At 47.9% G+C, this 22,875-nt stretch overlaps 1 protein-coding gene across 1 annotated transcript in view; it reads left to right on the top strand.

Moving 5' to 3' along the window:
* The window catches only part of ppm1da (protein phosphatase, Mg2+/Mn2+ dependent, 1Da), a 29,217-nt gene extending 6,669 nt beyond the window's left edge, over window positions 1-22,548 (top strand). The window contains exons 2-6 of the mRNA XM_038814688.1: window positions 12,467-12,713; window positions 16,223-16,347; window positions 18,046-18,236; window positions 19,814-20,053; window positions 20,943-22,548. Of these exons, the coding sequence (XP_038670616.1) occupies window positions 12,467-12,713; window positions 16,223-16,347; window positions 18,046-18,236; window positions 19,814-20,053; window positions 20,943-21,377 (1,238 nt within the window). The 3' untranslated portion in view covers window positions 21,378-22,548. The remainder of the gene's footprint in view (window positions 1-12,466; window positions 12,714-16,222; window positions 16,348-18,045; window positions 18,237-19,813; window positions 20,054-20,942) is intronic.
* The last annotated feature ends 327 nt before the right edge of the window (window positions 22,549-22,875 follow it).

Below are 22,875 nucleotides of genomic sequence, written 5' to 3'. Positions count from 1 at the left end.
TTGTGTCGAGCTTTGTCCAAAACCAAGATCGAGCTATCCCACTGTCATTCTGGTGTGCTCCATGTGCCTATCCAATAACCGCTTGAAAGTTCCTAAAGTGTCCGACTCCACTATCACAGCAGGCAGTCCATTCCACACCCTAACCACTCTGAGTAAAGAACCTACCTCGGACATCCCTCCTATATCTCCCACCCTGAATCTTATAGTTATGCCCCCTTGTAACAGCTACATCCACCCGAGGAAATAGTCTCTGAACGTCCACTCTATCTATCTCCCTCATCATCTTATAAATCTCTATTAAGTGAATGAAAAATGAAATGAAAACTTATTGTCACAAGTAAGCTTCAATGAAGTTACTGTGAAAAGCCCCTAGTCGCCACATTCCGGCACCTGTTCGGGGAGGCTGATACGGGAATCGATCTGTGCTGCTGGCCTGCCTTGGTCTGCTTTCCAAGCCAGCGACTAGCCCTGTGCTAAACAGCCCCATTTTTAGAGAGCCGCCTCTCATCCTCCTCCGCACCAATGAGAAAAGCCCTCGCTCCCTCAACCTTTCCTCATAAGACCTATCCACCAAACCAGGCAGCATCCTGGTAAATCTCCTTTGCACCCTTTCCAATGCTTCCACATCCTTCCTAAAGTGAAATGACCAGAACTGCACACAATATTCCAAATGTGGTCTCACCACAAGATTATAAAGAATTTGGGGTGAAGAACGTGACCATCCTCGAAGAAAACCTATTAAAAACAATACCCAGCAGCCACCTGGGGCACAAAAATTACTCTACTGGGCCGATGGCCTTTATCCCCAGGGCTTCCAGTGACAAAGGGCTGGAGGTTATGCTGCAATTGTATAAATCTCTGTCCAGACCCCATCGGGAGTAGACATGCTCAATCTTGGACACCGCACCTCGGCAATATATACTGGCATGGTTGCGGGGTGCAGTGTTGATTAAGCAAAATGACGCCAGCACTAAATTAAATAGAGAGGACAGGTTGCACAGATTCGACCTGTAATCGCTCGAGTATAAAAGATTAAGGGGTGATCCAATCGAGGCGTTCATGAAGATGAAAGGATTCGATCGGGGCGATAGGGAGAAACCATTTCCTCTGGCCGGGGTGGGCAGAATCCTAACATTCGAGCCAGGCCATTCAGGAAGTGACATGAGGAATCACTTCCCCACAAACAACAGGATGGAAATCTGGAAGTCTCTCCCCTCCCCCCAAAAAGCTGCTGAGGGGGAGGGTCAGCTGGAAAGATTGACCCATTTTCGTAAGAGATAGGTGCAACTAAGATACAAATCAGCCAAGATCGAACTGGTTGGCAGAACAGTCTCGAGGGGCTGAGAGGTCTCGTCTAGTTACTACACTAAAGTTTTGAGTCATAGAGGTCGACAGCACAGAAAAGGTCCTTCGACCCATCCCGTCTGCGCCGGTCAAAAACAACCCAACTATTCCAATCCCATTTCCCAGCACTTGGCCCATAGCCTTCTCTGCCCTGGGATCGCAAGCGCACATCTGAATAATTAAATGTTCTGAGAGTCTCTGCCTCAAGCACCCTTACAGGCAGCGAGTTCCAGACTCCCACCACCCTCTCGGTGACATCAAAGGCCCGTGACACTGTTGGCAAAAGGAAATAAATCCACTGCTGAAATTAAATTGTAAAAATAATTATTAGGCTGTAGTTGCAATCTGTACATTGGTTGGAGCTGCCAGGTGTTCAGATCAAGACGACCATCCTGGCTGCTCTCAATCCACCGATTCCCTGCTTCACTATAAACTTACACGTACAGAATAAATCTCACCTCGGTCCCTTAGCCTCTGAGTCAAGCCGTTGATAAAAAGCTCCGGAATTATCTTCCTAAAACTCGGGCTTGCGCCTGCTTGGACTCTGCACCACTCTCTGGCTCAGGTAAAACATAGGTGCACCAGAATGCTGATCTTGGTGCGGAGACCAGTGCCCTACTGCCATTGGAATGTTTGGTGGGTTTTAGCACCAACCCAGCATGGCTGACGTCTCCCGCAATGTCTGGCTGACCTGTCACACCCCTCCTTTTATTTACACTGCACTGTTTGCATTGTAGTGAATTTCCCCCCACTTTTGTAACATATTGGACATCACAGGAACGTTACAATGTAACGCCAACAGCTTTCTACACCTGGTGAAGCAATGCAAGTCTGTATTTCTGTGTGGTCTGTTGCACATGCTCTTCCGTTCTTGCTTACTCCCCGTTTCCCCTTCCTATGATGTGCCTCAAGGTAAGAAGTCTTACAACACCAGGTTAAAGTCCAACATGTTTGTTTCAAACATTAGCTTTCAGAGCATTGCTCCTTCCTCGGGTGAATGAAGAGGTGGATTCTTCATTCACCTGAGGCTAGTGTTTGAAACAAACATGTTGGACTTTAACCTGGTGTTGTAAGATTTCTTACTGTGCTCACCCCAGCCCAACGCCGGCATCTCCACATCGTGCCTCAAGGTGGCTGCACTGATGGTGTGCAGCAAGATCCCACAGCTAGCACGAGGGAAATTATGGATTAATCTGTTCAGTTGGTGTCGATCCAGGGAGGAATGTGAACCCAGATGCAGGGTCAATCGTGTTTGACGAATTTGCTACAGTTCTTCGAATATGTAATAAGCCAAGTGGATAATGAGCATTCTGCAGATGTAGTATATCTGGACTTACAGAAGGCATTTGATAAGGTGCCGCACAAAAGATTAATACACAAGATAAAATCACATGGGATTACGGGTAGTTTATTAGCTTGGATAGAAGCCTGGCTAATTGATTAGAGTCAGCAAGATGTAACTAGTGGGGTGCCACAAGGTTCGGTCCTTGGGGCCCCAACTATTTACAATCTTTATATTAATGACTTGGATGCAGGGATAGAAGGTACCAAAGTCAGATTTGCAGATGACTCTAAAATAGGTGGGATAGCAAGTTGCACTGAGGAAATCAGAAATTTATTTATGGATATGTTAGGTAAGGCCAAAATTTGGCAGATGGAGTTTAAGTGATAAGTGAGGTTATCCATTTTGATCTTAAAAATGGAAAAACAACTTATCGAAATGAAGAGAACCTGCAGAGGGGTCTGGGTGACCTTGTGCATGAATCGCAGAAAATGCAGGTACGGATAATAAGGGATTTTGGCTTTAGTACCTAAAGGAATAGAGAATAAAAGTAGGGAAATGCTGCAACTGCATATGGTATTGGTGAGACCACACCTGGAGTACTGTGTACAGTTTTAGTCCCCTTATTTGAGGAAGGATGTAGTTGCATTAGAGGCAGTTCAGAGGAAGCTCACTGGATTGATTCCAGAGATATGGGGTTTGTCTTATGACGGGCAAGCAGCTGAGGCCTATATTCTTGAGTTGAGAGGCGATCTAATTATAGATAAAATGATCAATGGTATTGACAGAGTAGACATAGAGCAGATGCAGCCTCTTATGGGGAAATCTAGAACGAGAGGTCACAGTTTGAGGATAAGGGATAGCAGATTTAAAACAGAAATGAGGAGAAATTACTTCTCTCAAAGCGTCGCAAATCTGTGGAATTCACTACCCCAGAATGTAGTGGATGCTGGGACATTGAGTAGTTTGAAAGAAGAGATGGATAGATTTTTAATTAGTAATGGGTCGAAGGGTTATGGAGAACAGGAGGGAAAGTAGAGTTGAGGCCGAGAGATCAGCTATGATTGTATTAAATGGCAGAGCAGGCTAGAGGGGCTGAATTACCTACTCCTCCCAGTTCTTTTTTTTTAAATTTAGATTACCCAATTATTTTTTCCAATTGAGGGGCAATTTAATGTGGCCAATCCACCTACTCTGCACATTTTTGGGTTGTGGGGGCGAAACCCACGCAGACACGGGGAGAATGTGCAAACTCCACACGGACAGTGACCCAGAGCCGGGATCGAACATGGGACCTCAGCGCCGTGAGTCAGCTATGCTAACCACTAGTCCACCGTGCTGCCCTACTCCTCCCAGTTCTTATGGAGAAGTTTGATTTGCACAGATCTTGAGATATTGATACTAACTGCAATTGTGATTGGACAATGAGGAGGATATTTAAAGGCGATAAGTAAATCTGCAAATAAGCTGGCGGATTGTTGTAAAAATTACACTGGTTCTCAAATGTCCTTGAGAGAAGGACAACTGGTGCCCTTGCTTAATGGAAAGAAAGGAAAAACTTGCAGTTCTGTAGCACATTTCATAACCTCAGGATGTCGCAAAACTTTGTACAGCTAATGAAATACTTTTGAAATGAAGTCACTGTTTTAATGTAGAAAACACAGCAGCCAATTTGCACACAGCCAGATCCACGCACAGCAATGTGATAATGATCAGGTAACCTGTTTTAATTTTTTGTGTTAAGAGTAAATATTTTTCAGGGATACCATGAGAACACCCCCAACCCCCATTTCCCATTCGAGTTCTACGCCCACCTGAGAGGGTTGAACATCTCATCCAAAAGGTGGAACCTTTGACAGTGCAGCACTACCGCAGAAGATCAAGGATTCAACAATTTCGCCCCACAGAGTCATGGTCAAAATCCCAGTAAGATAAATAATTTATAAACTTGAGGAATGTTAGTGACTTTATCCCTCGCCGATGTGGTTAACTCTTAATGGCCCTCTGAAATGGCCTGGCATTCCCCTCCGATGTATCCAGAACACTAGCAAGGATAACCAGCTGGGGGGGGGGAAGAGTCAGCACCAACAATATTAATAAAACATGTCATCAAGTCATTTATCTACATGGGATCTTGCTGTGTGCAAATTATCTGCCACATTACAACAGTGAGAACGTTGCTGGTTGTAAAGTGCTTTGGCACCTGCTGATGTCATGAAATGTGCTGCAGAAATGGAGCTGCCATTGGTTGCAGGGCAGTGAAGGATAGGCAACAAATACCAGCTTTGCCAGCGATCGCCACATCCTGGCGATGAATAATAACCACGCGTCAGTCTGGTTTGTCAGGTTTTGTGGATTGAAGCTCGACTGTTCTGCTTTCAACCCAGTTTCACATTGCTGAACTCTCTCTTTTATTCATTCCACTGTGACTCTCCTCGGCAGCGACATGCCCGACCTCCCTCCTGCTGCCCATAGACCCGCCTCCCGTTTCTGTGCTGTGCCGCATCGGGCTCTGACCGTATCTTTGGGTGAGGCTGACGACAGAAGGTTTTGTTGGCAGGCTCGGAGGGGTGAGATGATGATGAGGCAGGAGGTGACCTGATTGAGGTGTTTCAACTAATTAAAGGACATGACAGGGTGGATAGAGAGAAACTACCCTCTGAAACGAGGGGGCAAAACCTTTAAATGAAAGCCAGGCTGTTAAGGGGTGAGGACAGGAAGCTCTTCCTCACACAGGTGTGATAATCCGGAATTTTCTGCCCTGCCAAATACTGCTGAAAGCTTCAAATGTAAACTTTTTGAGCTACAGGGTATTGAGGGCTATTGAATCAGCTGTTGCTAATTGAATGTGTCAAGGGGCTGTATGGCCTCGCGTTCCTCTTTGATTTCTTCTTACCTTCTCATAGGGGCGGACCGAGATAAGAGCCCAAGCTTTGTGGTAGTAGGGGTCTGTTGTGAACCTCGTCCCCCCCCCCCCCCCCCCCAACCCACCCTGGCACAGGTTCCAAAAGTGTGGGGCACCTCTAATGAGCAAATGGATCATTTCCATTGGCAGATAAATTGAACACCATAATCTTGATAAATGTTGATTAGGTTAAAAAAATCTTGTCGCGCAAAATTTGGTGTGGGCTTCCTTACTGCAATATATAAAGGAGGCACAGGATGGGCCATTCAGACCATCAAAGTTGTGTGGGGTCTTACAGAAAGCAGGGGGAGGAGAAAGAGACCGCTTTCTCTCCAACCCCTTCCGCTCCTTCTGTACTGCCTGAAACTTATACTGACGACCCCTCCAAAAGCAGGAAAGATTTCTGTCGCTTTTCACAATCTCGGAACGTTACAAAGTGCTTTACACCTCTGTAATGTATTGTATTGGGTTATAGCAATAATCCCCAGACAACTCCTCAGACTCTGAAGCAATCCAAGTCCAAATACAAGGGCTGACAAGTGGCAAGTTACATTCGCGCCTCAAGTGCCAGGCAATGACCATCTCCAACAAGGAGGGCCTAACCATCACCCCATAACATTCAATGGCATTGACGTCACTGAATCCGCCACTATCAGCATTCTGAGAGTGACCATTGACCAGAAACTGAACTGGACTAGCCATATAACGACTGTGCCTACAAGAGCACGTCAGAGGCTAGGAATTCTGCGGTGGGTAACTCACTTCCTGATGCCCCAAATGCCACACACCATCTACACGGCAAAAGTCAGGAGTGTAATGAAATTCTCCCCACTTGCCTGGATGAGTACTGCTCCAACAACACTCAGGATCAACACCATCCAGGAAAAAGCAGCCCCTCTTATTTGGCACCCTATCCACAAACGTTCAATCCCGTCACCACTTAACAGTGGCAGCCGTGTGTACCATTTACAAGATGCACTGCAGGAACTCTCAGATGCTCCTTTGGCAGAACCTTCCAAACCCACAACTGCTACCATCTAAGACAAGGGTAGATATCTGGGAACACCACCACCTGCAAGCTCCCATCCACTAGACTGACTTGGAAATATATTGCTATTCCTTCACTGTCGCTGGGTCAAAATCCTGAACTTCCTCCCTAACAGCACAGTGGGTGTACCTACACACATGGACTGCAGCGGTTCAAGAAGGAGCTCATCCACCAGCTTCTGAAGGGAATTTAGGGATGAGCAATAAAAGCTGGCCTAGCCAGCGACACCCGCAACCCACAAATGAATAAAAAAGCCCCTTTTATACGATGTCTTTTTAACATAGTGAAATGTTTCAAGGTGCTTCACAGGTGAGTTAAAAATTTGGCATTGAGCAACATAAAGTCATCAGTACAGGTGACCAAAAGCTTGGTCAAAAAGTTAGGTTTTAAGGTGCACCTGAAGAGTGAGGCAGGGAGGTTTATGGGAGGGAATTCCAGCGCTCGGGGCACAACCAGCTGAAGTTGTGTTCCCCAGTGGTGGAGCGATTAAAATCGGGAATACCGAGGGATTTGGAGAAGTGCCGTTATGTCAGTGTTGCGGGGCTGAAGAGTTTGGAGGTAGGTCGGGCTGAGGCCACAGCGATTTGAAAGCAAGTATGAGCATTTTAAAAAGAAGCCATTGCTTGAACGGGAGTCTATGTAGACCAGTGAGCAAAGGGTGATGTGGCATTGAGAGGGTAACCTGTTACTGATTTAAAAATATATGTATTTTTATTCAAACATTTTCCATTTTAGACATAATACCACAACAAAAGAACCCCCTCCAAACACAATCCCCCCTCCCAACAAGAGAAAAACAAAATAACTAATGCATGGTGCGAAAGGAGACCCAGAACCCCATGACCTTGGAGCACGAACAGAACATGTGCACATGGTTAGCCGGACCTCTCACAACGCTCGTACTTGTCCTCCACTCCACAAAGAACCTACTCGACTGAGTCAAATAGCCGTATGCACTACCTTGAGATGTATTAAGCCAAGAATATGTGAATTGAGAGCGAATGTGCTAAACCCACACTGCCCTGTTAACTCCGTGAGGACAGCGTGCATTGCCTAGTCCTGGGATTTAAAAAAAAAACAAGATGGCGCCGGAGCATGACGACTCTCTGCGAGCTCTCTTCCCCCGTCCCTTTTCTTTTATCTACAGATGTACCATAGAGAGCATCCCATCCGGCTGCATCACAGCTTGGTAGGGCAACTACTCGGCCCAAGATCGCAAGAAACTGCAGAGTGTGGTGAACTCAGCCCAACGCATCACGTAAACTGCAGAGTGTGGTGAACTCAGCCCAGTGCATCACATAAGCTTGCCACCCTCACACTGATTCTGTATACACCTCCCGCTGCCTCAGGAAGGCAGACCGCATTATCAGAGACCCCTCGCACCCAGGTTTTGCCCTCTTCCAGACCCTTCCATCAGGCAGAAGATACAGAAATCTGAAGACCCACACATCCAGACATAGGAACAACTTCTACCCCACAGCTACAGGACTCCTCAACAACTCCCCCTCGGACTGATCTGTTCCCTGTAAGAACACTATTTACGACGCCCTATGCTGCTCTTGCTCATGTATTTGCTTTGTTTGGCCCCATGTTCCGCACTGTAACCAATCACTGTTTGTCGGTGTACCATTTGTCAATGTACTCTGTTGATGATTCTTTTTGTCTACTATGTACGTACTGTGTACGTTCCCTCGGCCGCAGAAAAATACTTTTCACTGTACTTCGGTACATGTGACAATAAATCAAATCATATATAGCCCTGAACTTTCCACTGTCTATGTGGCTGAGCAAGGGAAACATGCAGAGAAACATACATAGAAAATAGAAGCAGAGGAGGCCATTTGGGCCTTCGTGCATGCTCCACCTTTCATTATGATCATGGCTGATCATCAAATTCATACCTTGATCCCCATTATCCTTCAATCCCTGTAGCCCCAAGGGCTATATCTAATTCCGTCTTGAAATCTCACAACGTTTTGGCCTCAACTACTTTTTGTGGTAGTGAATTCCACAGATTCACCACTTTCTGGGTGAAGAAATCTCCTCCCCTCAGTCCTAAAAGGTTTAGCTCTTACCCTCAAACTATGACCCCGAGTTCTGGACTCTTTTCCCCCCCCCCCCCCCCCACCCAACTGCCACCACCAGCATCGGGAACATTCTTTCTGAATCTACTCTGTCTAATGCTATTAGAATTTTATTTATTACTATGAGAGTCCCTCGCACTCTTCTAAACTTCAATGAATATAATCCTAACCATTTTAATCTCGCCTCACATGACAGTCCTGCCATCCCAGGAATCATCTTGGTAAACCTTCTCTGCACTTCCTCCATAACAAGAACATCCTTCCTAAGGACACCAAAACTGCACATAATACTCCAGCTGTGGCTTGACCAATGCCCTATATAATTGCAGTCGAATATCCCTATTCCTGTACTCAAATCCTCTCACTATGAAGGCCAACACACCATTTGCCTTCTTTACTGCCTGCTGTACCTGCACGCTTACTTTCAGCGACTGCTAGATCTCGCTGAGTAACCACCTCTCTCTCCCTTTCAAATATTAATCTGCCTTCCTATTTTGCTACCGAGTTGGATAACCTCACGTTTTCCCAAATACTGCATCTACCATGCATATGCGCACTCACTCAGCCTGTCCAAATCCCACTGAAGCATTTCTGCATCCTCACAGCTCACCCTCCCACCCAACTTTGTATTACCTGCAAGTCTGGGGATAATACATTTAGTTCCCTCGTCCAAATCATTAATATATAATGCGAACCAATCCCGCCCCTGGGTCACTGCCCGTGTGGAGTTTGCACATTCTCCCCGTGTCTGCGTGGGTTTCACCCCCACAGCCCAAAAGATGTGCAGGTAAAGTGGATTAGCCATGCTAAATTGCCCCTTAATTGAAAAATAAAATGATAATTGGGTACTCTAAATGTATAAAAAATATATAATGTGAACGGTTGGGGTAACAGCACAGATCCCTGCGGAACCACACTAGTCACTACCCGCATTTGTAAAAAGACCCATTTATTCCAGCTCTTTACTTCCTGTCTGCTAACCAGCTTTCTATTTAGCTCAAGACACTATCCACAATCCCACGCACTTTAACTTTACACAGTAATCTGCTTTGTGCGACCTTGTCGAAAGCCTTCTGAAAGTCTAAATAAACCACATCCACAGGTTCTCCCTGGTCAACTCTAATAGTTACATCTTCAAAGAATTCAAGCAGATTGTCAAACATGATTTCCCTTTCATAAATCCTTGCTGACTTTGTCTGATTATACCACTGATTTCCAAATGCTGTGCTATGAAATCCATGATAATGGACTCCAACAACTTCCCTTCCACCAATGTTAGGCTCACCGGTCTATAGTTCCCTGTTTTCTCTTTACCTCCCTTTTTTGAATCGCGGTGTTATATTAACTACTCTCCAATCTGTAGGAACCATTCCAGAGTCCAAAGAATTTTGGAAAAGGACCACCAATTAATCTACTACTTCTAGGGTCGCTTCCTTAAATCCTCTGGGATGAAGATTATCAGGCCCTGGAGATTTATCCACCTTAAATCCTATTAATTTCATCAAAACCACTTCTTTACTAATATGAATTTCCTTCAGCTCCTCGTTAAAATTTGTGTTTCTCAGAACTTCTGGTACATTATTCATGTCTTTATTTGTGAAGACAGAACTAAAGTACAACCATTTCTTTGTTTCCCCGTTTTGAATTCCCCTGTCTCCGACCGTAAGGGCCTACATTCGTTTTTGTCAATCTTTTTGTCTTTACATACCTACAGAAACCTTTACAGTCAAGTTTCTTTTTAATGTTCCCTGCTAACTTACTTTCACACTTTATTTTTCCCCTTTTTAATCAGTCCCTTGGTCCGTGTTTGCACAATTTTAAACTGCTCCCAATTCTCGGGTCTGTTGCTTTTTCTTGGCCAATTTGTATGCAAGATGGGAGGCTGGTTCATGCTGAACATGGAATGCTTTCTGCCCGGTTCTGAGACATCTTCACACAGCTCTCATCCGCCCACAGTAACTAGAGTAGCAGGGATGTGGTTTTTCAGAGCGGTGTGTGAATCATAGAATCCCTACAGTGCAGAAGGAGGCTATTTGGCCCATTGAGTCTGCACTCCATCCAAGCCAACTTCCCTGCCCAATCCCAATAACCCCTGAACCTAACCTACACATCCCTGGACACTTGAGGGGCAATTTAGCATGGTCAATCCGCCTAACCTGCACATCTTTGGACTGTGGGAGGAAACTGGAGCATCCGTAGAAACCCAGACAGACATGGAGAGAGTGTGCACACTCCCAAGACCAGAATTGAACCCGGGTCCCTGGTGCTGTGAGGCAGCGGTGCTAACCACTGCGCTACCATGCTGCCCTGGTGTCAGATTTCCGAGGGTAGGGTTCTTTGTTTTTGTTATTTCACTGAGGGCCTTTGAAACATTAATTTCACTGTTGCTCAATCTGACTGAAGTAAAGTGAGGGATGGTGGTGCACATTGTGTCATGAAGGGGAATAGATAGAGTAGACAGTCAGACTTTTTCCCCGGGTGGAACAAACCATTACAAGGGGACATAAATTTAAGGTGAATGGTGGAAGATATAGGGGGATGTCACAGGTAGGTTCTTTACCCAGAGAGTAGTGGGGGCATGGAATGCACTGCCTGTGGAAGTAGTTGAGTCGGAAACATGAGGGACATTCAAGCGACTATTGGATAAGTACACGGATTACGGTAGAATGATGGGGTGTAGATTAATTTGTTCTTAATCTAGGACAAAAGTTTGGCACAACATTGTGGGCCGAAGGGCCTGTTCTGTGCTGTATTTTTCTATGTTCTCTGATAAAGCGCACACTTTTTTTCATTCTTTCTGGGATGTGGGCAGTGCTAACTATACCAGCATTTGTTGCCCATCCCAATGCCCTCGAGGAGGTGTTGGCAAGATTTGAAGTGCTGCAGTCCATGTGGTGTAGGAAAACCCACTGTGCTTACCAAAGGGAATTCTAGGATTTTGATCCAGTGACGGTAAACAAATTTCTGGGATAAAAACAGAAAATGCCGGATAAACTCAGCAGGCCTGGCAACATCTGTGGAGAGAAACAGAGTTAACGTTTCGGTCCAAATGATCCTTCTACAGATCTGAAGCAAGGTAGAAATATACAGAATCGTACAGTGGGAAAGTGGGGTGGAGGAATTGGTGGGGCAGAATACAAGATGCGGGATAGGTCAGAGCAAAGGCGAGATGGACAAAGTTACCTTGGACAAGACAAAAGGGATTGTTAATGGTGCCATTCAGGGGTGAAGAGTGCTAATAGTGGCAAATGGTAAGATAGCAGAATGTGTTAATGGGGGCAACCGGACAGTCATGGACATGTGGGGGAGGGGCAGGGATTTGTAAAAACAACTGACAAACTACAAATGGGGGGTGGGGTATGGTTTAAGGTGGAGGGGGAAATTTACTGTCTAAAGAACACATTGAGTCTAGAAAGCTGTGATGTGCCTAATCAGAAGTTGTGTTCTTTGTGTTGGACATCACTGGAGCATTGCAGCAGGCCAAAGGCAGACATGGGAGCAAGGAATTACTGGGATGTTGGTCTGGATTGTGAGGCAGAAGTCTGTGGAGTGGGGCTTACACCCTGCATTTCTAACTCCTGAGGCCGGTGAGTTGTGGCTGTGTTACTGAGGGAGTGGTTCTTTGAGTCTTCACAAGGTTTGAGTTTGATGGGGTTCACTGTGAGATTTGCCTCTGCTTTGTGGTGGGCATATGGGAGGGAGGATGGAATGGAATGTGAGGGGGTGGAGGCAGAGCGTTGATGGGGGTGGTGATCTGTTTATGCCTTTCTCACCGCGCTCTCTCTCTCCTCCCAACCCCGCAGCGGAGTGGCCAAAGACAATGACCGGACTGCCCAGCACCTCTGGTACCACGGCTAGTGTTGTCATCATCTGTCGCAACAAGATGTACGTGGCCCACGTGGGTGACTCTGGTGTGGTGCTAGGTGCACACGAAGGCTCCAGTGAAGGACGGGGTGAAAGGGACAGAGTGGTGCAGGCTTTGGAGGTGACACAGGACCATAAACCTGAACTTCCCAAGGAGAAGGAGCGGATCGAGGGGCTTGGAGGGAGGTAAGTGTTGCAGAGTCAATGGAGTGGACATCAACCTGGGGTGTTATTGTGATCCAGGCCCAGATCCCAACCTTTGCTGGAATACCGGACAGAAACCCCAATATTTTTTAAATTTGTAAATGTGCTAAATCAGAAGATGTATTCTTTGTGTTGGACATCACTGGAGCGTTGTAGCAGGTCAAGGGTGGGCATGGAAGCAAGGAATTACTGGGATTCCTTGTAAAGCTGTGGGGGAAGGATACTTCACTCCCAAGAGTGACTCCACGCACTAATAAGGATACGGTATATTCAAACAAACTTTACACAGTATTAAACTAATGTTAACATCATAAAAGAAATAGCTTGCCAGTTAAACAATGCTTAACAATGAAACAAAACACTGAACTTCTAACTGCTGCCTTCCATATCTCAAAAAAAGCAAATCTCATCACAGGACAAAACCCAGTTTTAAATAGTTAGCAAACACAGGAATACTTGTTGTATAGAGATGTCTTGCAGAGTGAGATCCTTTAGAACAGTGCATCTCAAACTATCTGATGTGGCGGACCGGCAGTTTTTTTTTCAATGTGCCAGGGACCGGTGAGCGAAACAAGCCAATCCAGGATTACTGACTCTTTCTTTTCTGGAAACACTCCAAGTACCGGCAGACGATGGCACGTGTACCGGCACCGGTACGCGTACCACACTTTGAGAAGCACTGCTTTAGGAGACAGTCTGTAGATCCTTGTCTGTCAAACTGCTGTTTAACTTGACAACTCTATCCAGAAGCTCAGTAAGAAGTCTTACAACACCAGGTTAAAGTCCAACATGTTTGTTTCAAACACTAGCTTTCGGAGCACTGCTCCCTCCTCGGGTGAATACAGTGCTCCGAAAGCTAGTGTTTGAAACAAACATGTTGGACTTTAACCTGGTGTTGTAAGACTTCTTACTGTGCTCACCCCAGTCCAACGCTGGCATCTCCACATCATGGCTATCCAGAAGCTGTTCACAGTCAAATCTAAAGTGACTGACTTAAATCTTGATCCTTCAGCCCCTGGCTCCTCCTAATAATTACATCATCCTTGTCCCACTCAAATCCCATGACCTGATTACTTAAGTTAAACAGACTGGGCCAACTGTTCCTAGTTGCTCTTTAACATATTGCTCACCTTTGTTCTGCACATTCTAATCTCTATGTGCCACTATCAGCGCTTTCTTAGTTTTAATCACCTCCATTTATGTTCCTTTTGTCTTCTGTCCACAATGAATTTGTCGATTTCTACCTATCACTGGCCTGCTATCCAGCTCCACTGCTTCACACCCCCCCCCCCCCCCCCCCCCCCCCATACTACAGTATAAATCTGACCTATTTCCAGTTCTCTCTGGCTTTGACAGACTAAACTCGAAACGTTGGCTCCCTTCTCTCTGCACAGACAGCCTGTCAGACCTACTGAGATTGTCCAGTATTTTCTGTTTTTGTCTCTAATTATCTACCCCTCAGAAATCATAACAAAAATCCATTAAGCTTGCCCTTTTTACATATATAAGCATGGTTTAATAATAATCGCTTATTGTCACAAGTAGGCTTCAATGAAGTTAGTGAAAAGCCCCTATTTTGAAATAAAGATAATTGTTTTTTTGATGACTTAATTACCCCTTCTGCCTGCCTTTTAAACCAGGATTTAAAAAAATATCTTACTGCAGGAGATCCATATACAATATATGTACCTGAATTCCTACATTCATCGGTGTTCAATAGATTGGGGTGGGTGGTTATCCTGGGGCTAAGAAAACTGATGAAGGATGTGCAGGGAGGGCGATGCCACTATTGAAGCTGCATCTGAAAACTGAAACGGTTGGGGTGTCAGCCAGAATCTGGTTACGCTGTGAGCCCCACCCATGTACTTTGCCTGCCAGCCAGGTTTGTTATCCAGTGAGTCAGCAGCCACTGAAACCTGTTTCTGGAGCTGAGGTCCTGCCGCTATACAGCATTAGAACCCAGAATGAGGGTTTGTGAGTCGCTGTGCACGCACTGGAAATGGATGATCCCTCTGCCAATGGGCTCCTAAAGACCTGTGGTTGATAGTCCCAACCTGATGCATTTCTGCTTTGTGTTCCTGTCCTGCTGTTCCAGCCATCCGAGAAAGACACATGCCCCCTCTCTATCAACCCACCACTCGCTGTGAAACCCTCCCTCCTTTGCTCGTGCACACTCCCACCCTCCATTGCTCTCACAGCCTCCCTCTGTCCTTCACCTACTCTCTCTCGTGTGCCCTCCTTCCCCTCCCTCTCTCGCGTGCCCTCCTTCCCCTCCCTCTCTCGCGTGCCCTCCTTCCCCTCCCTCTCTCGCGTGCCCTCCTTCCCCTCCCTCTCTTGCGTGCCCTCCTTCCCCTCCCTCTCTTGCGTGCCCTCCTTCCCCTCCCTCTCTTGCGTGCCCTCCTTCCCCTCCCTCTCTTGCGTGCCCTCCTTCCCCTCCCTCTCTTGCGTGCCCTCCTTCCCCTCCCTCTCTCGCGTGCCCTCCTTCCCTTCCCTCGCGTGCCCCCTTCCCTTCCCTCGCGTGCCCTCCTTCCCTTCCCTCTCTCGCGTGCCCTCCTTCCCTTCCCTCTCTCGCGTGCCCTCCTTCCCTTCCCTCTCTCGCGTGCCCCCCTTCCCCTCCCTCTCTCGCGTGCTCTCCTTCCCCTCTCTCGCGTGCCCTCCTTCCCCTCCCTCGCGTGCCCCCTCTGTCTAGCGTGACCTCCTTCCCCTCCCTCGCGTGCCCTCCTTCCCCTCCCTCGCGTGCCCTCCTTCCCCTCCCTCGCGTGCCCTCCTGCCCCTCCCCCGCGTGCCCTCCTGCCCCTCCCTCGCGTGCCCTCCTGCCCCTCCCTCGCGTGCCCTCCTGCCCCTCCCTCGCGTGCCCTCCTGCCCCTCCCTCGCGTGCCCTCCTGCCCCTCCCTCGCGTGCCCTCCTGCCCCTCCCTCGCGTGCCCTCCTGCCCCTCCCTCGCGTGCCCTCCTGCCCCTCCCTCGCGTGCCCTCCTGCCCCTCCCTCGCGTGCCCTCCTGCCCCTCCCTCGCGTGCCCTCCTGCCCCTCCCTCGCGTGCCCTCCTGCCCCTCCCTCGCGTGCCCTCCTGCCCCTCCCTCGCGTGCCCTCCTGCCCCTCCCTCGCGTGCCCTCCTGCCCCTCCCTCGCGTGCCCTCCTGCCCCTCCCTCGCGTGCCCTCCTGCCCCTCCCTCGCGTGCCCTCCTGCCCCTCCCTCGCGTGCCCTCCTGCCCCTCCCTCGCGTGCCCTCATGCCCCTCCCTCGCGTGCCCTCCTGCCCCTCCCTCGCGTGCCCTCCTGCCCCCCTCTCTCGCGTGCCCTCCTGCCCCCCTCTCTCGCGTGCCCTCCTGCCCCCCTCTCTCGCGTGCCCTCCTGCCCCCCTCTCTCGCGTGCCCTCCTGCCCCCCTCTCTCGCGTGCCCTCCTGCCCCCCTCTCTCGCTGTCGCCATTGCCCTTTGTAAACTGTGTCCGAGCATAGTCCGAACTGATTTTAACTTTGTTCTGTTCCCCGCACAGTGTCATCAACAAGTCCGGAGTGAACCGTGTAGTGTGGAAGAGGCCGCGGTTAACGCACAACGGCCCCGTGAGGCGCAGTACAGTGATCGACCAGATCCCTTTCCTGGCTGTGGCCAGAGCACTAGGTGTGTTAATGGGAGGGGATGCAATGAATTAAACTGAGTGCTGTGTTCGGAGATGGGACTTGTGACAGTCTCTTTCAGCAAAGTCTTCCTGATTAAAAGCCACTGAAATGCAGTGTGAAAAATTGTTACATAATACAAACCTGGGTGACGAGGACATGAGTGGAGAGAGGTGGCTCCTCACTATTGCTGGAGGCACAATCCACAGTACAATGGCCTCCAGTTCATTGGTTTTGATGGGAGAAAAGGAGCCTGGTCTAAACTCTCTATCCCCCACCCAACCCCCATCCTGTGACTTCAGCGTAATGGCTTGCGGGTGGGGGAAGAGGACAGGATAGGTTTAGCTGTGAGGCCCTCCACAGCTGACTAGCTAGGCCATTGTGGCTATTGTCCAATAAATAGCTGTGATGCCCACCCAACGATTGGATAGCTATCTGCAATGCCGTCTTGGTGCTTCTAAACGAGGGCAGGTGCTACGGGGGCTTTGAAAGTGTGGGGAGGCATAAAACTGGCCTTCCCGACTCCTTGCCCATGAAGGATGTTTTTGGTAGGTAATAAGGTGCCATTGGAATCTGATCCAAGGCTTCCCTTATAGCTTGTATGAGATATGATCAAGGGATGGGAAGACAGCTGCAGAGCTTGTTCGGAGAACTTGCCTAGACTTGCCTGTGTTTGCACAGGATGCAGTCTGGCTAGTGCTGCTGCCATCTGGTGGACATTCAGCACATTGCATCAGTCAGTTCATCCTTTGCATCAGTTCTGTTGCCCTCTTGTGGTAATATCAGGATCGCACAGTTCATTGACTGCCTTCATTTTGAATAACCTGGGTTTGTTTGAATTTTACTTAATTTTATAAAAGTGCCAGCCACGCTCAGTGAAAGCACTTTGCCTTTGAGACACAGTGGTTAGCACTGCTGCATAACAGTGCTAGGGACCTCTGTTCAATTACAACGTTGGGTGATTGTGTGGAGTTTGCATGTTCTCCCTGTGTTTGTGTGGGTTTCTTCCGGGTGCTCCAGCTCTCTCTCTTTCTCCCCCCCCCCCCCCCTCCCCCCCGCCAATCCAAAGATGTGCACTTTAGCTGGATTGGCCACGCTAAATTGCCCCATAGTGTCCAAACGTTAGGTGGGGTTACGGGGGTTGGGGTGAGTGATTGGGCCTAGGTAGTCGTTTTCTTTTTGTATCCAATTATGGGGCAATTTAGAATGGCTATTCCACCTACCCTGCACATCTTTGGGTTGTGGGCAGAATGCAAACACCACACGGGCTTGGATCGAACCTGGGCCCTCAGTGCCTTGAGACAGCAGTGCTAACCACTGCGCCACTCTGCTGCCCCAAAACCCATCTCTTTGACCAATCTTATAGACACATCTTCTGCTTTTGTGAAGTATTTTGAAGTGTTTTGTGTCATTAAAGATGCTAAATAAATGCAAGTTGTTGTAACAATGGCATAAATTGTGGCTGCAAAGAGCCAAGCTACATTAGTGTGAAGTTGTTAAAAGGGATGTTAGACATGGGCATGTACTGTATTGACTGATCTTTTACAGTGGGGGTGGTAGTGAGACCCAGGGATGGAGTTCTTTTTGTGACCACTTGTACTGAGAGTGGAGTTTGAAATAGGGCTTTCTGTTCTCTGCCAGCAGGAAGATTTTTAGTGACTTTCCTGGGGGTCTTACTGTGTTGTCGTCTTTTTTCTTGCAGGGGATCTGTGGAGTTATGACTTTTACAGTGGTGAGTTTGTGGTCTCACCAGAACCAGACACGAGTGTTCACACTATCAACTGCCACGAGCACAAGTACATCATCCTTGGCAGCGATGGGCTGTGGAACATGATCCCGGCCCAGGATGCAGTGACCATCTGCCATGACAATGAGGACAGAAAGCGATTACAGGTGAGAACTCTGGGTTCTTGCTCCTCTCTACTTCAGATCCTCACCGTCGTTGGGTATGGTTTTGAATTTGAAAAGCAAAGGAGTAATGTTAAATTTGTACACCATCTTGGTTAGACCACACTTGAGTATTCTGTATGGTTAACCATATTTGAAGTATTGTGCACAGATCAGTTCTGATCAGAACAAAGCACCCCAGCTGATTGGCACCTCATCCACCACCTTAAACATTCGTTCCCTCCACCATTGACGAACAGCGGCAGCAGTGTGTATCATCTTCAAGATTCACTGCATCTTACCAAGGCTCCTTCGACAGTCCCTTCCAAACTGATGACCTCTACCACCTCGAAGGACGGGGGCAGCAGATAGATGAGAGCACAACCACCTGCAAGTTCCCCCCCCCCCCCCCCCCCCCCCCAAACAAGCTAAGCACCATCCTGACTTGGAAATATACCGCCATTCCTTCACTGTCACTTGGACAAAACCCTGGGATTAGCTCCCTAACAGCACAGTGGGTGTACCTACACCCCATGGACAGCAGCGGTTCAAGAGACAGTCCACCATCATCTTGTTGAGGGCATTTGGGGAAGAACAATAAATGTTGGCCTAGACAGTGACGCCCACACCATGTGAAAGAATAAGAAAAGGGTGAATGGTTCTCAAACTGGGGTCTGCGGATCTGTGGGAATCGGCAGCGACTTTCCAGTTTGGGGGGTGGGGGGGCTGGTTATGAAATTGCATGAATGTGTGAGATGGGAGGTGTGAGCAGAATGTGACTGTGACACATACAGAAAGGGCTGCCTGTCTCACCTAGGAGGGGAAATATACGGGAGAGGGCTGAGCGTGGCATGAAAATAAATACTCTTTTCCCTAAAAGCATTATTAAAACCCTCTTTACATGCAGCACTTTCAAATGATGGGTAATGTACAGTATTTTAATTTAGATGGGTTGATTATTAATCCATTTGAAAAAATAAGCGAACCACTTGCTTATATGACATTTGGAGTACTGCATACTATTCCACACTCCATATTTTGTTTTAAAAAAGGACATTTAGGCACTTGGTGAAAGGGATGATGCCAGAACTGAGGGATTATAACTATCAGAAAAGCTTGCACAGGCTAGAAAAACAAAGACCTGATTTAGGTCTTTAACGTTGGAAGGTGATTGAAAGCGTAGATGTGGGAAAGATGCTTCCATTCATCAGGGAGACCAGAACTGGAGGTCAAAAATAACCTCCTGGCTCCCAAGTGTTGGATTTGGGGGGTCTCTCAAAGAAGTATTGGGGAATCCCTCTCTAAAGTTCCCAGGTGAGTGTTTACCCGGCAATTGTCCAGCAGGGAGGCAGCGTCTGTATGATCTGTAGCAAATGGAACTTGTGATGAGACAAAAGTCTGATACAGGCAGGGGTTATTTCTCACAGTGCAGAGAAGAGTGGTAGATGGTAACTTGAAGTAAAGTAAAATCAATCTTGGGTTCGATGAAGGGTGGAGGGGAGAATTAACTCTGTAATCTCTGTCAGTGACTTTTGATCAAAAAACAAATTCATTAAAAATAAATCCTTTTCCTATTCTGCCAGGAGGAGCCAGGACCGACGGGAGCCAGGCTCCTGGTCACCCGTGCCTTAGGCCGGTGGCGGCAACGGATGCTGCGTGCGGACAACACCAGCGCTGTGGTGATCTGCATTGACCCAGCTTCGCAAGGCAGTGAGTGGCTGTGCACTGAGGAGCTGCGGCTCAAGCTGACCAATGGCTCGATCCACCAGATGGAGGAATCCAGTCTCATCCCATCATCTCCCAGCACCACACCATCACGGAAGGTATGCAGAATGGTGTTTGTGCCCATCACACGAGCAGTTGGGACTTCCCGAAGGCGGTTAGATAAATGCCAAGCTGCTGTCCATTCTGAGTGGGATCATGCTTGGTGTAGTCCAGTTTTCTCTGGAGCCCTCTATGGCTTTGGCAATGCTTTCCGAGATCTCACCCGAGTGAGAGTGATGGATTGCAGTCGACAGCCATGCCCTCGTGTTGAAGAGCCCAGAACTGTCTTCACCTAGCTGAATTCAATCTCTCTTGCAAACTGGCCGAGCAGATGATCTGAGAGGGGAAGGAAGGATTCCCTACAGTCACGCAGCAAAGCTGCAGCAGAGTAGTTAAGGGAGCAGTGAAAGCTGGTGCAATTGAGGAACTGCTCTGATTACCTGTTGCCCAAGCTGAATAAGAATGTGCCAAATCCCATTTGTCGAATTTGAATGTAGCCATGGCTCAGGTTGTAGCACACTTGCCTTGGAGTGAGAAGTGGGTTTGTGTCTCCACTTGAGCTCCATGTTCCAGGTGATAGTTCAGTGCAGTACTGGGCAGTTTGGTGTGGGGCTGTCATACGAGAGGTTGAATGAAGGCCTAAACTGCCCCCTCAGGTGGAGGTAAAATATTCCATGGCAGCTATTTGAAGCGGAGCAAGGGTGTGCTCCCTGGCCTGGCCAATATTTATCCCCCTATCAACATCATAAAAACAGATTATCTCATCGCTGTTTGTGTGATCTTGCTATGCACAAATTAGCTGCTTTGTTTCAAAGTGACTACACTTCAGGAGCACTTTATTGGCTGTACAGAACTTTAGAAATCCTGGGATGGTGAAACGGCTATGGAAATGCAGATCTTATCTTTGATTAATGCTGCTGTCTCCCCGTTGTTCTCTCTCTCCTGTAGGCTTCGGATGACTCAGCTCCACACTGGTTTTGCTCTGGTTTTGTTCCCGTACTGACGAGGAGAGACACTGTGTGCGGCAGGAGCTCGCCACCTCCCACAGTTGTCACTGCATTGATGGAGCCAGGAGGCGTGGCTGCTGAGAACCGAGTAGGGGAAGAGCGAAAGGCGGCCTGGGCCAATACCAGTTTCAAGAGGACACTGGAGGAGCTGAACGGGGCTACGCCAGTCTCTGCCTCCAAGAGACTAAAGCCCCGTCATGGGCGCAGCAGCGGGGGAGGGGCAGTGGGGTCAGCGAAATCAATGACTGGGTGCCCAACACTTGCCTCTAGGCGCAGGAACCCTGAGAAACCAGCAATGCGGAGGAGCTTGAGGGGCCAGCGGAGACTGAGGAATCTACTGCTGCAGCAGCACAGAAAGACTATCTGTGTGTGCTGATGTAGAGTACATCAGGGCCCTTGTGGGTGGAGGGGGGCAAGGTGGAGGTCTTAAGGGCCCTTGATACCGATTAATTAATTATTTTTAAATCTGTAAAGAGAAATGCAAAAAAAAGACCCCATCAACCATTCATTCTATTGGTGTTTGTACATTTTTATTATTTTGTAAAATAGCAATATTCCTGCAACATTTTAGCAATTTTACTTGATATTTTATTCCCCTGCACAGAACTGCAGGTATGTGGCTTGCTCTTTTAACTCTCACCATACCATCCCCTCTTGCTCTCCATCTGAGATCTCTTGGGAAACTTTTTAAGAAACTGAATGTTTTGGATGATTGGGTGACTAGGTGATTTCATTCCCATCCCTGCACATCTTCTGCTTGACCAGAAGACGCTTGACCCCGGCGACGCTTGGGGTTCCAGCACGAACTGGAGACTGGATGATCCCAGGGAAAGGCTCGATTGCTGGCATCAAATTTTCCAACGGTTTGGCGTGGTGGATTGAAATCTACCAGTGACTGAAGCCAGCTAGCCCTGCTCCATGTACATTGTGTGCAAAGTTGCTGTGGTTTCTGTACAACACCGGGCCTCTGTGTACTCTGTGGTCCTGGATTGGTGGTTTAAGGAGTAATAACTGTTCGGTCAACGGGATTGGGAGCAGTGGGGGAGCCTTCATTGCTGATCTCCACGCTCCGCCATGTTTTTTTTAACTGACGTTCCAGAGCCTGCTAGTCTGATCCTGCGGATTGGACCTGTGTCTCGCACGGGTTCCTTTGAAAACCAGGCAGATTGATTGATTGTGCGGTGTTTGAATCCAAGTTTCTTTCTTTGCTGGCTCCCCTCGCTTGGTTTTCTTCTAGCAATTGCTCCTTTACTTCACCAGCATGTGCCACATAGTTTGGGATTATGGGGCGAGATCGGTCACATGGTGCTGGGTGTTGAGTTTAAATCAAGCGGAACCCAGGGGAGTGGTTGGCTGAGGTGTGAATAACAGTGGAAGTCTGCAGTGAACTGGACCTGTTGGTGCCGGCATGTACAGCATCTAGCAGGTCAGTCAGCAGGCCATGGATTCTGCAAGAATCTGCCTTGTTGCCTTTGTGGGTATTTTTAACCAATTAATGTTTTGACTGGGAATTTCTCCAGGATACAAATGCTCATGATGCAAAAAAATAATAATTTTAAATTAATTTCATGCGACACTTTGAAACATTTTCACCTTAAATGCCATTTATTCCTTTTAATGGCCAGTGCTCTTTTTTTTAAAACAAGTTTAGTGGAGTGCAAGGGGTTGCTTACGGTATTTCAACAAACTGGGTACTCGTCCTTTCTGGCAGACCTCACGACAATTTACATTTGTGGATTTGGGTTCATGCGAGAGTTTTTCGTCCATTGGCCTTTGTCCAGGAAGCTGGGTGTGGTCCCTCTTGTCTTCGAGGTTACAGATGTGGCAAAAAGGCTGTACCATGAAATGAAGTGCATGCCAGGTTGCGACAGGGC

This window comes from Scyliorhinus canicula, chromosome 12 (genome assembly GCF_902713615.1).
Source record: "Scyliorhinus canicula chromosome 12, sScyCan1.1, whole genome shotgun sequence".
Classification (NCBI taxonomy): domain Eukaryota; kingdom Metazoa; phylum Chordata; class Chondrichthyes; order Carcharhiniformes; family Scyliorhinidae; genus Scyliorhinus; species Scyliorhinus canicula.
The sequence above is the reverse complement of the archived record's forward strand: the minus strand, read 5'-3'. Positions and strand labels throughout refer to the sequence as shown.